At 45.3% G+C, this 19,375-nt stretch overlaps 1 protein-coding gene across 3 annotated transcripts in view; it reads left to right on the plus strand.

Annotated features, from left to right (window-relative positions):
- Window positions 1–14,908, plus strand: part of HTT (huntingtin) — an 87,749-nt gene extending 72,841 nt beyond the window's left edge. For all 3 annotated transcript variants that reach the window (XM_068149633.1, XM_068149634.1, XM_068149635.1), the window contains 12 exons: window positions 639–778; window positions 946–1,028; window positions 1,639–1,769; window positions 2,879–3,008; window positions 3,767–3,922; window positions 4,694–4,884; window positions 5,412–5,526; window positions 6,086–6,299; window positions 6,451–6,556; window positions 7,955–8,117; window positions 8,820–8,980; window positions 10,034–14,908. In XM_068149633.1, the coding sequence (XP_068005734.1) occupies window positions 639–778; window positions 946–1,028; window positions 1,639–1,769; window positions 2,879–3,008; window positions 3,767–3,922; window positions 4,694–4,884; window positions 5,412–5,526; window positions 6,086–6,299; window positions 6,451–6,556; window positions 7,955–8,117; window positions 8,820–8,980; window positions 10,034–10,247 (1,804 nt within the window). In that variant the 3' untranslated portion in view covers window positions 10,248–14,908. The remainder of the gene's footprint in view (window positions 1–638; window positions 779–945; window positions 1,029–1,638; window positions 1,770–2,878; window positions 3,009–3,766; window positions 3,923–4,693; window positions 4,885–5,411; window positions 5,527–6,085; window positions 6,300–6,450; window positions 6,557–7,954; window positions 8,118–8,819; window positions 8,981–10,033) is intronic.
- Window positions 14,909–19,375: the final 4,467 nt, after the last annotated feature.

Genomic DNA, 19,375 nt, shown 5'->3' on the forward strand with positions numbered 1-19,375 from the left:
CTCTTTTCAGGGAGTTGTAGACAGCAATGAAGTTGCACCTCAGCCTCCTTTTCTCCAGGCTGAATACCCCCAGTTCCCTCAGGTGCTCCTCAACAGACCTGTTCTCCAGATCCTTCACCAGCTTCTTTGCCCTTCTCTGGACTCACTCCAGCACCTCAATGTCCTTGTAGTGAGGGCCCCAAAACTGAACCCAGTACTCAAGGTGTAGCCTCACCAGTGCTGAGTCTGACGGGGGGCAATCCCTTCTCTGGTCTTGCTGGGAACACTGTTGCTGATCCAGGCCAGAATGCTGTTGGCCTTCTTGGCCATCTGGGCATGCACTGGCTCATACTCAGCTGGCTGTGGGTCACAGTCAAGTATAGACTGTGGTTTTAAAGCAAGAAGTAGCTACAGGTGGATCTGTTTACACAGAAGTTACCTCATGAACCTGCTGAGTTAGAAGAGAGTAGCTGCAAAAGACAGCATCTGATTAAAATGTAGTAAACTGTGCAGGGTGTGTTTCTTAGTGCTTTTCAGTTTTAGCATCCCTGATAAAGACAAGAAGCCCAGGCACGTAGCACTGTGGAATAAGCTGGTCAGACTTACACCGAGGAGTTACAGGGAAAATCTGCTTACATTGGTTTCTGTTGGGCTTTCAGGTTTGGGAGGAAACTGAGTGTTATCAGGGGAATTGTTGAGCAGGAAATCCAAGCAATGGTATCAAAGAGGGATAATATTGCTACTCACCACTTGTACCAAGCTTGGGACCCTGTTCCCTCACTTTCTCCTGCTACTACAGGTAAGTGCCTGTGTGCAAGGGGAGGGGGAGAGGGAATTTCTTTTATTTAAAAAGTAGAAAGTATACTCTGGAATATTTTTTTTTAATCCAGTTTGCAGGAAGTGGAGCCATTCTTGCACCTACTTTGTTATGCATCTTGGACAAACTTGTCTTCTGTTCTGTTACAGGTGCTCTGATCAGCCATGAAAAGCTCTTACTGCAGATCAATACTGAACGAGAGATAGGAGATATGGATTATAAACTGGGGCAGGTTTGTTAAAGCCTTAACTCTGAACTTGACTGAACCTTGATTTTAGATGTAGTGTTTGTTTCACTAATTGAACAGCAAGTATTAGTGGAAAAACCCCTTAAATACTGAACTCAGATGACTTTTTCTTGAGGAATCTCTTGGACTGGGAAGACTAAATGATCCCTTATGTGTCTGTAGCCATCTGTGTGCTCTCTTGAGGCTCAGAATGGTTTGAACATCGCAGCTTTACAGACCCCATATGTTACCCACAAAGCCTGTTCATAACAGCACTAGGCATTAGACATCCTGCTTGAACAATAAAGAAATGAATATTTTAGCTTAACATGAGCAATAATTTGATGTAAGGGTGTATTTTTGTCTAAGGAGAATGCTGTGTCTTCAGCTATGCAAGACAAGTAGCTGCGTAAGGAACTGGCTGGATGGCCACGCTCAGAGCTGTGGTCAATGGCTCAGTGCCCAAATGGAGACCAGCGACTAGTGGTGTCCCTCATGGGTTGGCACTGGGACCAGTGCATTTTAACATCTTTGTCAGCAGCATGCACAGTGGGACTGAGGCACTATGAGGGTGTTAAATGTTGTGCTGCTTTTCCTTTTGTTTTTCTGTTGCAAGGTCTCTATACACTCCATATGGTTAGGAAATAATATCACTCCCTTGAGAGAAGAGGAGTGGGGTGAAGATGAAGAAGATGAGAATGACACACCTGCTCCTTCCTCACCACCAACCTCTCCTATCAACACCAGGTGTCTTGTCTTTTCTTGTCTCTCCTTTGACATGCCAGTAATCTTTTTACCTCTTCACACTGAGTTCATTTAGCTGGGTTTACCACAGAATCATAGGAGGAGATCATCTGTGAATTGGATGCTGGTCAATAACTGTATCAATGATAATGATAAATGATAATATGGCAGCTCTGCTCTGAGGATGGGCCGAGGGAGCTGGGGTTGTTCAGCCTGAAGAAGAATTCAGGGGGACCTTAGAGCAGCCTTCCAGTACTTGAAGGGATCCTACAGGAAGGCTGCAGAGGGACTTTTCATAAGGGTGTCAAGAGACAGGACAAGGGGAAATGGTTTGAAGCTGAGGGAGAGCAGAATGGATCTTAGGAAGAAGTTCTTCAGTACAAAGGTGATGACACTCTGAAATAGGTTGCCCAGGGAGGCTGTGGATGCCGCCTCCCTGGGGTTGTTCAAGGCCAGATTGGGTGAGGCCAATCTAGTTGTGTGGCACCCCTGCCCATGGTGGGGAGGTTGAAGTAGACGATCTCTGAGGTCCCTTCCAACCTGAGCCATCTGGGATTCTATGAAATAGAATAGAATAGAATAAACCAGGTTGGAAGAGACCTTCAAGATCGTCGTGTCCAGCCTATCATCCAACACCACCTAATCAACTAACCCATGTAACCAAGCACCCTGTCAAGTCTCCTCCTGAACTCCTCCAGTGATGGCAATTCCACCACCTCCCCAGGCAGCCCATTCCAGTGGGCAATCACTCTCTCTGTGTAAAACTTCCTCCTGACCTCCAGCCTGAACCTCCCCTGGCGCAGCCTGAGACTGTGTCCTCTTGTTCTGGTGCTGGCTGCCTGGGAGAAGAGACCAACCTCTGCCTGTCTACAACCCCCCTTCAGGTAGTTGTAGAGAGCAATAAGGTCACCCCTGAGTCTCCTCTTCTCCAGGCTAAGCAGCCCCAGCTCCCTCAGCCTCTCCTCATAGGGCTTGTGTTCCAAGCCCCTCACCAACTTTGTTGCCCTTCTCTGGACACGCTCCAGCAAGTCAATATCCTTCCTAAACTAAATCAAGTATTTTAGCAGTGCTTAAGAAGAGCCATTTTATCTCTTGCTTCTTGTACCCTACAGGAAACACCGGGCTGGGGTGGATATCCATTCTTGTTCTCAGTTCTTGCTGGAGCTGTACAGTCAGTGGATATTGCCATCCAGCCCCAGCAAGAGGACACCAGTCATCCTGATCAGCGAAGTGGTGCGATCGGTGAGTCTGAAGTGTTCCTCAGAGTCATAACTGAGGGCATGTTACCAAATGTTCAGAGCTAGGCAGCATTTGTAAAGCATCTTTTCACAGATGAGAAACACTTGAGTTTATTTTTATTTGCCCTGGCAGTGCTTTTGTATGAGCAGTGCAGAAATAGAACTTGAGCAACTATTGCATTATAATGATTTAAACTTGATAAACATCTGAAGTGCATATTCTGCTGCTACACTACAAACAACTTACTGTTACTTAAGGACAGTCAGTGTTTTACTTGCCTGTTTGCTAAAAGTGAGTTTCAGGGTTTTGCTTATTCTACCTCTAAGAAAATGAAGATGGAACAACAATGTATTAGAGGATTAAACTGATTGCTGAAGTGTAAAAGCAAAACTAAAGAACACAGGTGCAGAATGTGTCATGACAGACATTATTCACTGTCATAAAAGACTTCAAATGAAACTGTCCTTGCAAAAGAGTATGTATTGTGGGATGGGGATCTTTTAGTGCATTGTAAATGGTAATGTTCATTCACTCTCCAGAGTTGTTACTATAGTGGATTTGGAACAAAGGACCATTTGGAGGCAATTGTTATCTGAGTGGGAATTCATTCCAAAGAACAATAGTTCTTCCAGACACTTGAGTTACTGCTTACACATTTAATGATCGAGGAATCTTTTGCTGGCAGTTCCAACAGAAGGAAGAATCAATTGCTGGCTGTCTGCTAATGGGCTTTTTGCTACTCTGTTTTAATTTGTGTACAGCTTCTGGCCGTGTCAGACTTGTTTACCGAAAGGAACCAGTTTGAGATGATGTACACGACCCTGACGGAGCTGCGGAAGGTGCATCCCTCAGAAGATGAGATTCTCGTGCAGTATTTGATACCAGCCACTTGCAAAGCTGCTGCTGTCCTTGGAATGGTAAGACATTTTCATGGAGGTTTATTGCAAATTCATGAGTGTCTAGGTTAATTCATCCTTAGCTTCTGCTGCAAAGTCTGAGTTACTTACTCTAAGAGCATCTCTTAGCTGATCTGCATGTTATAAGAAGCAATAGGGTATGTGTTCAGGTCTCTTAGAGACTGCAGACAGCATCTCCAGTTGCCCCATATTCAAACAGGAAGGTGGTTTGGTTTGGGTGTTTGGTGTTTTTGAGGTTTGAGCTTAATTTAAGTATGCTTTTTTGGTTTATCTTACTCAGTGTGAGTTTTACCTTTGCCCTGGACTCCTTTGATATATTTCAGGCCAGAAATGAGGACTCAATGAGGCTGTTGCTAGATTTGTGTTACAGGTGAATGGCTGCAATCTCCTGAGAGGCTGGGACAGTGCATGTCTCCTTTTTCTCCAGAGTAAACAACTCCAGTTCCTTCAGCCATTCCTCAAAAGACTTGTTCTCCAGACCCTTCAACACCTTTACTCTTCTTCAGTTGCCCTCCAGCACCTCAATATCTGGTGCAGCCTCACCAGTGCTGAGTGCAGGGTGACAATCCCTTCCCTGCTCCATTACTGATCTCTGCAAAGAGATGACTATCTCTTACCTGGTTATATTATTCTTGTGATATTGAAAGTAATTTTACTGGTTCCTGCCATACTTTCTGCTGTTTAATTTGTTCCAAGTGTTTCCAAAAGACAGGAGTCACCAGTACTGAGCCAGTGTTAACTTGTGGTGCATGCTCTTGTTGGGTGCATTAGGATAAAGCTGTGGCTGAACCTGTGAGTCGACTACTGGAATCAACCCTGAGAAGCACTCACATGCCAAGTAGGATTGGAGCTCTGCATGGAATTCTTTATATCCTGGAGTGTGACTTGCTTGATGAGACAGCAAAGCAACTCATCCCGATCATCAGCGAGTATCTGCTCTCCAATCTGAGAGGAGTAGCACAGTAAGGCTCTTCCTTCTCTTTCCCATCCCAAACTGTTGCAAGTGTGAGCAAAAGAGCCCTTGGGGGAGGGGGGGAGGGGTTTGCTGTTGTCAGTACATTTTGCAGCAGGCTGTTGTATCAACCAGGCTTTGGCATTTTCATTGGCAATGGGAGATTTGCTTTACAGAAATGAAAGGGTGTTTGAGAAAACTGCTTGATAGCTCAGACTTGTGTCTCTTAGGGAGATTGGCTTCCTTAAACCTTATCAGCAGGCATACCTTTTGAATGGGACTTGCAGTAATGAAGTTTATTTCCCCTAAACAAGTCAGGCCATGAGAGTTTGCAATTATATTGCTGAAAAATTTCTGGTGTGGGACTGGATTCCCATCCAAACCAGTGCTTTCTTAGGGTATCTTGGTGCTGCTCTGTGTCATTTTGAAACCTGCAATCAAATAGACTTCTTATTTCTAAGGTTGTTTACCTTGTCTGTATTTGTGACCTGGACAACTTTGATGTAAGTGACCAGTGGTGTTTCTGCTTCTTTACAGCTGTGTGAATATCCATAACCAACAACACATCTTGGTCATGTGTGCAGCTGCCTTCTACTTGATTGAGAATTACCCACTTGATGTGGGGCCTGAATTCTCTGCAGGAATCATACAGGTATTTTGTGGTGCCTCCAATCATAGCACCCTGGGATCACCGCATAGCTGTCACTAGTGCTGAACTTGATCACTGTGGTGTAGGTTCACAGATTGCACTGGGTTGGAAGGGACCTTCAAAAATCATCTTGTCCAACCCTCCTGCAGTCAGCAAGGACACCTCCAACTAGATCAGGCTGCCCAGGGCCATGTGAAGCCTGATCTTGAATGTCTCCATGGATGGGGCCTCAATCACATCCCTGGGCAGCCTGTTCCAGTGTTGCACCACTCTCACCGTGCAGAACTTCCTCTTGATGTCCAACCTGAATCTACCTTGCTCCAGTTTCAAACCATTGCCCCTCATCCTGTCACCACAGGCCCTTCTGAACAGTCCTTCCCCAGCCCTCCTGTAGCTCCTCTTCAGCTATTGAAATGTTCTATAGGTTATGCTTCTGGAGTTAGTTTCAGCAGGTTTTCTGAGCACCTGATGCTGTTCTCTTCCAGCTGCAGTGGGGTGGTGCTAGAAGGGGACCTGAATGCACGTTACCCATCAGCTAGCTGCCTTTTTTTCCTTATTTCAGATGTGTGGAGTCATGGTGTCTGGAAGTGATGAATCAACTCCATCCATTATTTATCACTGTGTCCTGAGAGGGTTAGAAAGACTTCTTCTTTCAGAGCAGCTTTCCAGGCTGGATAGTGAATCCCTGGTTAAACTGAGTGTTGACAGAGTGAACGTGCAGAGCCCCCACCGAGCGATGGCAGCCCTTGGGTTAATGCTGACTTGCATGTACACAGGTATTCACTCTCTGTATCCCTTTGATGTGCTGAGAGACTAACTTACTAGCAGTGCTCATTTTCTTCTTCTTCTTCTTTTTTGTTACCAAGGAGGAATAAAGGTCATCTTTTAGCATTCACAGTAAACTGATAACCAATTCTTTTGGTTTAGGAAAGGAAAAAATCAGCCCCAGTCGTACTGCAGATGCCAATCCTGCTGCTCCTGACAGCGAGTCTGTGATTGTAGCCATGGAAAGAGTGTCTGTCCTTTTTGATAGGTAAGGGAACAAGATGTGCAGTGGGGCACTGGGAGGGAGGTTGTTCTTTTTGGCACTGTGTGGTCACCTCTTTCATTTGACAGCTCTAGTATTTCATTAATGCAGTTTCTCTGCTTCCCATTGTTTGAAATTGGTCCTGCTCAGATGCACAGCACCACTGATGGAACTGCTGAAGGCAGCACAAATGTACAGGAATGTAAATGGAAAACAGACATGTCCTAACTGATACTGTGTGTTGCACAAACCATAATACTTCATAAATGTATTTCCAGCTCCCTTCAGGTCAAACTCTTAAATGCTTTTCAGGATGCCTTCTGCATAATAAGGATATAAATCCAGTTTACAGGAAATAATCTTTCAACCCACCCGAAGAGTTTAGAACCTTTTTCCCCTTCCCCCACCCAAGTGTTGCTCTTTCCAAGGCTCTTTAAGTAATTGCAGTGGAAGGGTACAGTAAAACTTCTGTATTCACATGGAACTCATTTAATGGAAATACTTCAACCCCCCTGTTTTGATCTGACAGTCTCAAGCTACCTTAAGTGAGCATAGCATGTTAGATTTCACGTGGTAGTCTGTGGGGTGCTGCTGGTGTGCATTCTTTCAAGCGTTCAGTGGTTTCTGCATAAAACTGGATAAAAGTTTCATTTCTGCACTCAGTGAGAGCAGAACTAGAGCAGTGCTTGAGTGCTTTCTCCTAAGGGTTAGCAAATGAAATGTGAATGCTCCAAGCAGAAAATAACTGTTGCAGGGAATAATCACACAGTGGGACCTTGATCTTGACACAACAGATGCAGCCTTTCTTAGGAGGATTTTTCCTATCAGGGTTATTTAAGTAACATTGTCTTCAAGTTGGAGCATCTTTCCCCCTCTTTACACAGCAGCACAGCTTGCCTTTCCTCTTTGGTCATCAGAGTCTTGAATAACAACATGGAAACATAAGTGTTCAGCTTATAAATAGTCTTTTTTTTCCTGATACCTAATAGTGATCTCCTGGTCCCTTTTTTTTTGTTCTTGGAGAGATTTTAAGTTATTTCTATTCTGAAGTCTTGCCCCTGATGCAATTCCAGGGCTTGAAATCTTCAACATTAAAAAAAGAGAGAGAAAAAAAGCCAACAAACAAAACCAAACCAAAAAACTGACAGAAGACCAACTAACCAAACACCCCACACACAGCAGCAACAAGAAAGGGGTCAAGGACTCACTTACAGCTTTGGCAGACCTCTTTGAGTGGACTCCTAGAGTAAGATTCCATGAAGGCTTGGATTCCTCAGTGTTGAAGACTTTTTGCCTATCTAGAGATGCAAGCAAAATGTTGTCCTTACTGCTAATTAAAGTGAGGAAGAACAAGATACTCACTGGAATTCTGTCCTAAAGTATGTTCTTCTTTATCTTTTTCAGGATCAGGAAAGGATTTCCTTTTGAAGCTAGAGTGGTGGCTCGAATCCTTCCACAGTTCCTTGATGACTTTTTCCCCCCTCAAGATGTGATGAACAAAGTTATTGGAGAATTTTTATCCAACCAGCAGCCTTACCCCCAGTTTATGGCCACAGTTGTTTATAAGGTAGTGTTTATAGCTGTTTAAAGTGTCTCTTTATATCTTTGACTGTTTGTTTTCTCCTCAGCTGTTCAGAAGATTTCTAAACAACTGCCAGCTAAACCAAGACAAAAATCTGTTCTGTTAAGTCTGACGAACTAGTTGCAGGGATTGAGCTGCAGTGCTGTGAACTGGAGGGCTAGAATCACCATGGCAGCTCACAGCAGTGCAGTTCAGTCACTGATCATGGAGAAATAAAGAGAAAATTAATAGCTGTAATCATGGTGCTCAAACTCTTTAGTTCAAGGAATCAGCCCAGGTCATCTGGCCTTGTGAACTCTACAGTCATGGCCTTGTGGACTCCACTCAGTTGGATTTTTGGGCATTGGGCTTTTCAGCACCTACTTACCAGACTAATGCATCTCTTGAGTGCGTGTGCACACCACATTGAATGTGTAAAACCAGAGACACTGGACAAGCATTTCTGTGTGCTTCCTTCAGTTGGGCAGAGAGGCCATGAGTCCACCTGCATCCTGGAGGCTGACTGCTTTGCAGAATCTCTTTGACTAGGCATTGTGGTCATTAATTCTTCAGACTCAGTGTTGTCTCCAAGAATCCAGTTTGTGAACCTCAGTGTTTTGTAGCTGGAGAGAACCTTTATAAGAGAAACTAAACTCTTTCCCATATCCACCTACCATGTCTTCATTCCTGTGTGAAATGTTTTTGCAGGTATTCCAGACACTGCATAGCACTGGGCAGTCCTCAATGGTGCGTGACTGGGTGATGCTCTCCCTCTCCAATTTCACCCAAAGAACACCTGTGGCAATGGCCATGTGGAGTCTCTCCTGTTTTTTTGTCAGTGCTTCCACCAGCCAATGGATTTCAGCAATGTATCCTTAAAGAGAGTGTGTGCCACTTCTGGGCAAATGCAGGGAGTCTGGGAAGCACATTGGTAGCCTTGAAGAGCAAGAGTACAAGTTTAACACACAAAAAAGGGGCAGATTTACTGCAGTCAGGAGGGCTGTGCATCACTTTGTGCTGTTTGGTGCCTCAGGTTTCAGGGTTAAAAAGGGAACTAAACAGGTTGTGAGAATGAAGTTATTTAACAGTGCTGGTTTAAGATCTGTTTCTTGTGTTTGTGCAAGATAAGTCCTTACTCTGAAGGGCTTTAAAGCTTCACCAGATGACCTTGCAGTGACCTTTAAAAGCTTTGTTCTATATTCCTCTGCAAGATAAAATATATTTACAAAACCCCAAGACAATAAAGCAACAAACCCCAAACTCAAACAAAAGAAAACTCTACCCTGCATGCCTACTGTGTTTTGCAAGTGTCCCCATGGAGGTGCACCACAGTAATAAAGAGCTTTGGCGATGGAGTGACACCGGCTGAGTAAGTTGGAAGAGCAGAAGACAGAGGTGATAGCAGTGCTGGGTTGATTTGAAACCAAAAAAATGCCCAAACAGGCAGAAAAAGAACTGTTGCATTTTATAAGCAGGCAAAAAACATCTCATGTTTGGCCACATGTCATAGAAAGACTGGTTGGCCATTGGAATGGGCTGCCCAGGGACGTGGTGGAGTCACCATCAACTGGAAGTGTTTAAAAAGAGACTGGATGAGGCACTCAGTGCCATGGTTTAGTTGGTTAGATGGTGTTGGGTGATAGGTTGGACTCAGTGATCTCAGAGGTCTTTTCCAACCTGGTTAATTCTGTATTCTGTTTGCAACTTCCTAATGAAGCTACTGCTAGATTCAAACGAATTTCTGGGGATTAGGAACTGCATGAAGTTAAGGGAGAAGCTGGGTTTCTGTAGCAGCAGTTTGCTGCACCACAGTAGTTTGCACTTCAATGTTGGTGAACTCAGGAAAGACAACTTTTTTACTGCATTTGAACTGCCAAAGAGAAGCCACTTCCGTTTTGTTGTGGCCTTAACTTGTGTTTCAGTCTTCCACATATTATCAGCAGAATGGGAAAGTCAGAGCAGGTGGATGTCAACATCTTCTGTCTGGTGGCCATCGACTTCTACCGCCATCAGATCGATGAGGAGCTGGACCGCAGGGCCTTCCAGTCGGTGTTTGAGGTGGTGGCGTCCCCAGGAACCCCCTACCATCGTTTGCTAACTTGTTTGCAGAATGTCCATAAGGTCACAGCATGCTGAACATCCTGATGTGGAGTGGAGCTGCATGACTAGTGTTGGAACCTGCCCTGAGTTGTGGGGAGTGCAAGATCAAGAGAGCACCTGGGGTTGCATTTGTGATAAAGATGGACCCCTCAGTTTGACTTTCAGGAGGCATGGACAAGTGCTCTGCAGCACTGGGAGTCACTTGGAAAGGCTGCTGTGGTGTTTGCTGTTGACTCCAGGCACCTGTGAGTGGAAAGGAGCACATCTGTGTTTGTCAAGTGGTGTTTGGGACTAAGCTGGGACACACTTAGTAACTACACTAGGAGTGAGTACTACGTGCCAGGTAACTGGTGTTGAACTGTGTTGCTGCTCTTCCTGATGCTCAGCTGAAGCCACTGTGGTGCAGCGGGTAAGGACCTGACAGAGGCTGTTTGTTACTGCAGGCTGCAGTCATGGTTTCCTGTACCTGTATATACTGTTGTGTAGTACCAAATAGAAATTGTTTCCTAATGTCTCTCCCAAACAAGGACAAGAGCAAATGTCTTTCATGATCTACACTTCCAGCATGTAATTCCTCTCTCTGGGCTCTCTGATACCCCGTGGTGTATGTGTTGGTGATAACGTGCACATACCTAACCACACTTTGCTTTTTTTCTTCTCAGGATTTACAGTTTGAGTCCAGCATATTAGTAAAAGAAATTTTAACTTGCATATTTCTATATCATGTACAGTCTGTAAAGCTGTAAGATGTGTGGTGCATGAGCTGTGCTGTAATTGGAGATGAACAGAAGCCACGCTACTGAATGTCCTGACATCTCTGTTGTCCTCATTTGGATCTTATTTTGTTCCTTATGCTTGAATTCATCTTCCTTTTGGAAATCCATCTTACTGTACAGATCACATCTTGGTTTGCATCTCACTTTCTCTTGAAGTGCTTTAGAACTGGAATATGTTGATTATTTTGTCTCGAGAGAGGCTGTGCTAAGGAAGCATTCTTGTGATCCACTTTCCCGTAGCTTCTTTCAAACTCCTCTTCTGAGGCAGGATGGTAAAAGAGAGGATCTGTTACTCTGGATCAGCCTTTTGTGTACTTCAGAAACTGCTCTTACTTGCTGCACAGCATTTTAAGAGACAAAATGGTGCAAGCTCCCCAGTAGTCAACGTCCATTTGACCTTTCCTAGCCGAGACCATGCAGTCATCTGGATTCAAACCATTCTCATGTAAAGATATTCACGCTACCAGTTGCGAGTCAGAAGGCTGCCGTGGTCTACTGGGACTGGCTAAGGTGTTAGAGTACACAACCTCCTGTTGGATCCATAGTGCTTCAGGTACGAACACAGTGCAGATAGCCATCAACTTCAGGACACTACACAGGGACACATTCAGCTTTTACTCACCACCCAGAGTACCCCACTGACGACTGAGCATTACCTGGGGCAATCTAGCACAGCATTTGTTTTTTTACTGAGCTTGTTAGAATTCTTTCGTTCTACAGAAGTGCTGCCTTGGCTCTCAGTCACGTCCTGGGTTCAACCTCTCTTCATTTTCTTCCCCCACCTTTTGGTGACACTTGGAGCAACGAGAGAGTGTTGTCAGGAGGAGCATGTACTGTATGTATTTCTGTATATAATGTATATGTTGGAATTACACACATGTGGCGACATTTAATGTATACAGATGTGTATATTTGTATTTATTAAACCCAGATATTTAAACTAATTCCATTCTAGACCAAAAATTGTTGCTTCTGCCCATAAGCTGATGACAAAGGAATGGTCCACTGGTGTCACTTCCTTGAGAGGAGACTGGTAGCATGGGCAGTAGAAACAACTGTAGATGTTGCTGTCTTGAGCTCTCTACGGATCTTAGAGTCTGGAGCAATTCTTTCTGCCCGTCGCTGGGTTACTCTTCTTTTCTTGGGCCACAGCACTGTGGTGATTTTTAAAAGAAACTGAGCAAGAGTTTAACAGAAAAAAAAAGTTAAAAAAAAAAAGAGGTTTAATAAAATAGGTTCTGTTTGGAAGCTTTTGAGTTCTGTTGGAGGTGACCTGAACTCTGCTAAGAGCCTGGGTCCGGGCGCTGAGCTGTCATGCCCTGTCTCTTCGTGCAGGCCAGTACAGCTCGCTCCTCCCTTTTGTAACCACCACCAGTTGTTTTCTACTGTAACCCTCCCCCCCCCCCCCCCCCCCCCCATTCAGGTTTTGTATGATATATATATATAGTTTAAGTGAAGCTATTTTTGTAAGCTATTTTCCAAACTTTAAAATAGATTTTAATATATATTTTTAAGCATCAGGTCAGCCATAGCATCCTCGCCATCTTGAGAGTCCGTGTTGTGTTACCAAATGGGTATGTTCTTCATCATTTGAAGCTCCTCATGATTAACACAGAATAGCTGGTTAGACTTACCTTGGGATAGCAGGAGCTAGGCCCTTCATGCAACTGTTCCAAACCAATTCGAGACTTGCCACAGAACCTTTCCAACCAGTGAAGGAATAAATTGAACTCAGCAGTTGGCATGGCTGGGTGAAAAAACACCAGCTATGACAGACCCCCTTTCCTCCAGTGCCAGCAGGTATTTGCATCACCTGTTTCAAGCCAAGCTCTAGAGCTGGTGTAGTTCTAACCTCACACAGATTTCAGTGGTAGTCAGAACTCCCATCTGTTTTAACCTCTCTTAGAGATTTGTCATAGCATCCCTCCTGAGACGTGTCCTAAGTGGCTAAAGAAGGGCACCTCCTGGGGAAATTCTCTGTGACCTGAAGGCAATGCAACTTAAGGGTCTTCCTAGTGTGGCAACACACACCAGTAGTGCTTCAAATCTGACATTTCACTTGCAGCACACTTTCCTCTCTGCTTCCTAGACAGCCTCTCCCCATCCTCACTACTTTTGGAGTGAAGTAATAGCGAAAAATCACTCTTGCCTGCTTCTAGTGGCAAGAGCCAAGAGGTATGTGGTGGGCACAGTAACAGCAAAGCAGTGGCCACTAAGAAATACCAATATTGGATTTAAGGCAAAAAAGGAAATGACTTGTCCCTTGAGCTTGGTTGGCTTAAGGCGAAATTCTGTCACAGATCTGTTTTTAACTCACCGTAGACAGAAAGGTAACGGGCAATCAGGCTGTTGCAGTGAGAACAGGGGAGAAATGTGTTTAGGGCTTAAGATTTAATATTAGGTGTCCTGGCTAGGCAAGGCAAAGTTTCTTTAATGTGCTTTGCAGTGGAACTGGCTTCCTTACAGCCTTACTAGGGGCATGGCACGACTGGGAGCATGCTTAAGGCAGAACCATCTTTAAAACTTCATTTCCAATTCACTTGTCAAAGAACCTACTCTACCACCTCCCTGCCCTGGCCCTCCTTTAAGAACACTGCATGCAAGCCAACTGCTTCTTCTAAGGAGTTTTTGGGCCAGCTACCCAGTGACCCATTAAATACAGTTTGATTTCATTTCAGCATGCCCCCTGCCTTGCACTGGGTGAGGAAAGCATAACCCATTGTAAACCAGTTCTTCGTTGCGGGACTCGAGAGCGTTTTCTTCACTGCTTGCGCTCTCTGCCAGTTGAAATTGAATGTGAGATTATGTAAATCTTTCCTCAGATAGCATTTATTGCCTAAAGCATCTAGAAAATGGTTGTGTGTGACTTCAGCTTGGGTAGGAATGCCTTCTCAGCACCAAGACATTGCTTGTTCCTTAACCACCGGCAGCATTCCTGAAGCGCTGAGTAATGAATGAACAGACCGAGATCAAACGGAATGGGGAAACCAGGGGAACCTTTTGGGCTAAAAGTAATTTGTTGATAGTTAGTAGATTTGCCTTAAGAGCATTCTGGGTTGCTACTCTCCTTTGGAAATGGCTGTTAACTTTATATAGCTGATAAGGAGGCTGTGTGTCAGAAACACTGCAGAGGCAGCTCTCCAAAGAGCAGCAGACCTGGTTTGTCCTAAGGTTTTGTGGAGCTGTCCCAGCTAAGCATTTGTGCTTCCGAAATCAAGGCAGTTTTAGGGTGTGATGAGCAATAAATACAGCAATAAGCAACTTACTTCAGTTTGGTCATTCAGGATCTGACTTGGTGGCTGAAAGGGATGGGCTGGGAGGAGAAGGGGAACCGATTCAAGTCCATCCTGTGCATAAAGCAGAACTTTTCCATCTACAGTCCCACCTCAGTGTCCTATTAGCGGTAGAAACCGGCTCTGTGGCTGTGCTAGCTGCTGTGCTCGTTTACTTGTAAAACAATTTTGGTTACAGGGATGCAGCTGCTGAAAGTGATGAGAGCAAAATATGTGGCTTGCAGGTCGCTGAACTGCCTCCAAGTGAAAGCAAGCTGCTGGAAGAACTAGAGTGAGCAACCTATGTCCAATGTGCTCACTTTACCTTATACTGAGATTTCAGGTGCATGCAACTTTAAAAGTGTCCACTGAAAATGTTGGGAATTCCACTGTCATGCCCAGGAGAGCTTCTCTGGGGTGTGTTCAGGTGACCTGGGTGTGATGGCTGCAGAGCATTCGTGGAGCACGTGCTGCTTTTTGTCAGGTGTGGTTTGTGTCAGCTGCTCATCCCCATCGCTCCGTCTCCATCCCACCAGCTGGATCACCCTGGCCAAGGGGAAGGCAACACACTCTCTGGGGGGGGTGTCCTGTAGAGGTGGTGGAGGGCCATGAGGAGCAAAAGCTTGGAGCCCCAACACCCCCCCACCCCCCCCAAAAGCAATTGTACTCAAAGGAGAAAGGAAAAGGTCTGATTTTTAGATGTATGTTTAAGTTACAAACATAAAATGCTGAAAATACTGCACATGGAAACTGAAAGAGAAAATAAAAGACAACTATTGCTGTAAGTGATTTTTCTCTGGTTATTAAAAAAATAAAGAATCACTGAGGTTGGAAAAGACCTTTAAGATCATCCAGCCTAGGGCCTCAGTGTCCTTCCTCTACTGTGGCACCCAGAGCTGATCCCAGTCCTGAAGCTGTGGCCCCACCAGGGCCAAGCACAAAGACACCATCACTTCCCTACTCCTGCTGGACGCACTGGTTTGATCCAAGCCAGGATGCCATTGGTCTTGGCTGCCTTGACATACTGCTGGCTCATGTTCAGCCATCCACCAGCACCCCCAGATCCTTTTCCACTCAGCTTCTTTCCAGCTGCTGTGCCCCAAGGCTGTAGCGTTGCTTGGGGTTGTTGTGACCAAAGTGCAGGACCCAGCACATGTCTTGTTGAATCTCAGCCCATGGATTTAACCTGTCCAGATCTCTCTGCAGAGCCTTCCTCTCCTTGAAGAGATCAACACTGCAGCTCAGCTTAGTGCAGCTTGCTGCTGGTGCCATCCATATCCTTGATAAAGAGATTAAACAGAACTGGTCTTAGTACACTACAGAATCCCAAACTGGGGGGGGTTGGAAGGGACCTCTGGAGACCATCTAGTCCAACCCCCTTGCTAAAGCAGGTTTGCCTAGATCAGATTCTTAGTGTAGCTCTTAGTATAGAGTTGCCCTGGTTAACCCAGTCTGCTCTCCCAAAGCCCCCCTCATCCCATGCAGATGGGAGGGGAAGTAGCACAACCCCCCTCTGGGTTGAGATAAAGAGAGTTCGGTGAGCACAAGGACCTCAACCTCTTTGCAAAGTGGTGCAGAAAAATGCAGAAGCCAGCAACCTCCCTCCCCAACTTTTCAACCTGCAGCCAGCACAGAGGAAAAGGCCCAGTCCCCAGGCCTAGGAACCAGCACAGGAAGCCACTTGTGTTCAGTGTGAACTTCAAGGGCCATGGTGGCTCCAGCCAGCACTTTCATTCTGAAGCTGGAATGACAGCAGCATGGTGTCAAATAGCAGCAGATTCAACTCAACCCATCACAGGGCTTTTGCAGCTGTTAGAGGTTCTTACAGTGCTTTTTGCCCCTAGTGTCTCTTCCCTTCATGTATCAAATACAGAGCACTATAAACCCATGCAGGAACACTTGAACCTCCTCCAACTGCAGGTGTCCTTTGCAGTCATGGTGCTGTCTGCAATTAAAGGAGTACCACAGCTGAGCTTTTGATTGTATCTAATAGTCATGCTTGCCAAAGCTTCCCTGGCATTCTAGATGAGATCAGAAGGCACCAAATCCAAAGGTATGTGTGAGTGAAGGTGTAGTTATCTGCAGCAGTCGGGGAGGGAGAGTGGGGGGGTTGGGGTAGGGTTACAGAGGAGAAGCAGCAGTTTAACTCGCCTTAGCTTGGGTTCCCAGCCATCAGGCTTGTGTCTTAGAAGAAATCTCTGGGTGGTCCTGCTGCTGAAGGCTGGAGGATCTCTTGCAGAACAAAACTGCTCAGTGACATCTTGTTCTGATTAAGTGTGCAGTGCTGGGCTGTTCTCTGGAAACTCTGCAGCAGGCTTTACAGCAGCAGTTTAACGTCGACAGCATGCGCGGGGCTGCTTCTCCAAACAGCTTTTTTTCACACCTTGTTCCTTGCTGGTGTTAGGAGCAAGTGCTCAGCCTCTCCTGGCACCTTTTAGTTTAGCTGTGGAGCCAAGCAGTACAACTGTGCTGTGCTGAAGTTTTGTCCTCAGAGCTGAAGACTTTGTTTGAGAAAAATCTTCCTCTTTTTGTTGCTGGGAGGGGAATGCTTCTGTGCATGGTTGGAATAGAACATCCCTACAGATGAATTGCCAGGCACAGGAGATAAAGCACTGCACTGGGACTAGAACTTGGTCACTTATGGTGACTCTTCTACTTTTTCCAGCCCCTCCTCTGTCCCATGTAGGTATGGGTTTGCCTCTTCCTTTTGAGTCAGTGCAGCTGTAAGAGCATTACAGCCATCGCTCTGGAGCTGGCTTGGCTCCACTCCATTTACAAGACAAAAAGCTTTGATTGCTTATAGAATTACACCATAATTATGCCATAAGTTTTGCATAACTGTTTGAAGAGATGAAAAGATTTTTATTTGGAGGTTTGTTAAAAAGTTGGAAGTAGGAACATGAAAAAAAGTTTATACAGTGTATAGAATGCTATCTTCTGAGCCAAACCTCCTGCTCTGCTATTGCAGCCATAACTCTGCCTTAATTTTGTTTCTCTCCTTTCCCATGGCTCAGACATCCAAGCATGGCAGAGTAATCCTCACCCCAGGTGCTGTTTTCATATCCTCCAGACTGCAGTTGTCATGGATAGATGTTGATCGAGTGCAACCTGATTGTTTTCCCTCTTTATTTACATGCTGGAGTTCTTTCAGCCAGGCTGCAGTGTTTGGGCTCCGAGCAAAACGCAACCCCGAGGGCTGGGTTTGACCGTGCCCCAGGTGCCTGCAGAACTGTGAGCCAGGTGAAGTCAGACCGTTTAAAATAGGATGGGTTTGCTAATCCAGCTCAGCTCGAATTACATGCACTGTAAAACTTCAGTAAGTGCTCCTCAAACTTGAAGTCCCTGGATGAGAATCTCAAATACACCTTTTCTACTGCTTATCTTCCCTCGAGGAACAGCCACTAAGTGCTGGGTCCATCCCTGTCCAGGATTGAAGCATCCATCCTGTCAGCTGCTAGGGAAGTGTGAAGCTTCCCAACTTCACTTTTCTTTCCTTTCTATGTCTTGGTAGGGTCTTTGGCACCTGATTTAACGTCTACTAGAAGAGCACAACTCATCTTTTAACTTCTATTTCAGGCAAGCTTGGGCAGATAGTCTTTTAATTATACTTTGTTCATACTCATTTTTCTTTGCCTTCACAACTGCCTCAAACCAACACTGGTTCAAAGGAACACTGGAAGCTGGGCAGCAGGGAGGTGGTAAGTGCTTTTGAGGCATTCAATCCCTACATCTCTTGGCAGCGTGGCTTAAGCTCCTTCTCCTCCCACCTTCCTTCCTCTGCCCTGACCCCTTGAATAAATCTCCCACCTGGCTAATGCTTTCAAAGGTGCACGTCAGGGGCAGAGGGGTTTGTGACTGCCTGACAGAAGGTGAGACAGAGAGTTCCAAAGGACCTGGAGTTGGGGGATGAAGTGTGGCTCCTGATGAAGTGAATATTAAGAAAGGGAATGAATAAATCTGGAGCTGGTTTTAATACTTAATGTATCCATCTCAGAAGATTGCTCAGATGTTTATCTTAACCAATACCAAAATCAAATGCTTTCACAAGTGACATTTCCTGTCCTTTTGCTGCTTTACTCTTGTGTGGTTTTCTGCCTGCGCTCACTTGAGCATCTGTACTGCAGAGTGCCTCCAGTGTGAGCTGCTGGGTGATGCCTGATGCTGTTTCAGCCTGGTCTGATGGTGCTAAAAGATGTGAGGAACGTGGTCTGGCAGCAGGGAAGCCTGCAGGCAGCCCTGTCAATAAAAGTGAAAGGAACCTGCTGCTTCAGAAGACATTATCTGAGCCCAAGCTGCATCAGCAGCAGTAAAACAGAGGCTTGCATTATGCTGGCAGGTTGGTTTCTCAGTTCTCCCACTGGCCTGCTGTGGGTTTGAGTATCCCTGCAAACCTGCTCTGCTTCTAGTTGAGTTGTCTCCAATGACTGGATTAAGCCAATCAATGTTTCTTAGATCCATAAAAATCCAAAGTGCTTGTTAAGCCCTGAAATTACTGCTCACTGGTGGTGAAGGGGTGCTGGAAGAAGTCATGTTGAGTTGCCTTCTTGCACTTGAGAGGATTGCTAGACCTTGTGTGCTGGTGAAAGTATGAGGAACTCTGTTACAGTGAGATTTATAGAGCTGAAAGATCTTTGGCATTTCAGCTGAGGGGTTAAATATCATCAAAGTGGTTATTAATTAACTTTGTAGTGAGGTCTGCCTCTCCTCTGTATGTGCTGCTTTTGTTCTCAGTTTGACTGCATTAGCTCTAGATGAAACACAAATGCCAGTCCCAAAGTAATGATGATTAAACTGTGTGGTTCTCTGTGGCTTGTGCTCAGAGCAGGAGGGGAAAATGTGATCATTATTTCAGGTGTACTCAGTCATGCTCTACTGGCTGTAACATCTCATCTAGACAGAGTGACTTTGGAAGCCAAGGGCCATAAAGAAGAATTTACCCCTAAATGATGTATGTTGAAGGGAGCTTCAAAGCCTGTTGGGGAAGATGTGCACTCATTCAAAAGAAAAATCATCCAAACTGGACATTTTAGCAGGACCCAAAGTGAGGTGGTGATGAAGGTTGTCTTGACTAGGACTAGGGGGAATGGAATGAAGCTGGACGGGGGGGAGGTTCAGG

Source organism: Melanerpes formicivorus, unplaced genomic scaffold, assembly GCF_026170545.1.
Source record: "Melanerpes formicivorus ecotype bairdi unplaced genomic scaffold, bMelFor1.0.p_v2 SCAF_18, whole genome shotgun sequence".
In the NCBI taxonomy this organism is placed as follows: Eukaryota; Metazoa; Chordata; class Aves; order Piciformes; family Picidae; genus Melanerpes; species Melanerpes formicivorus.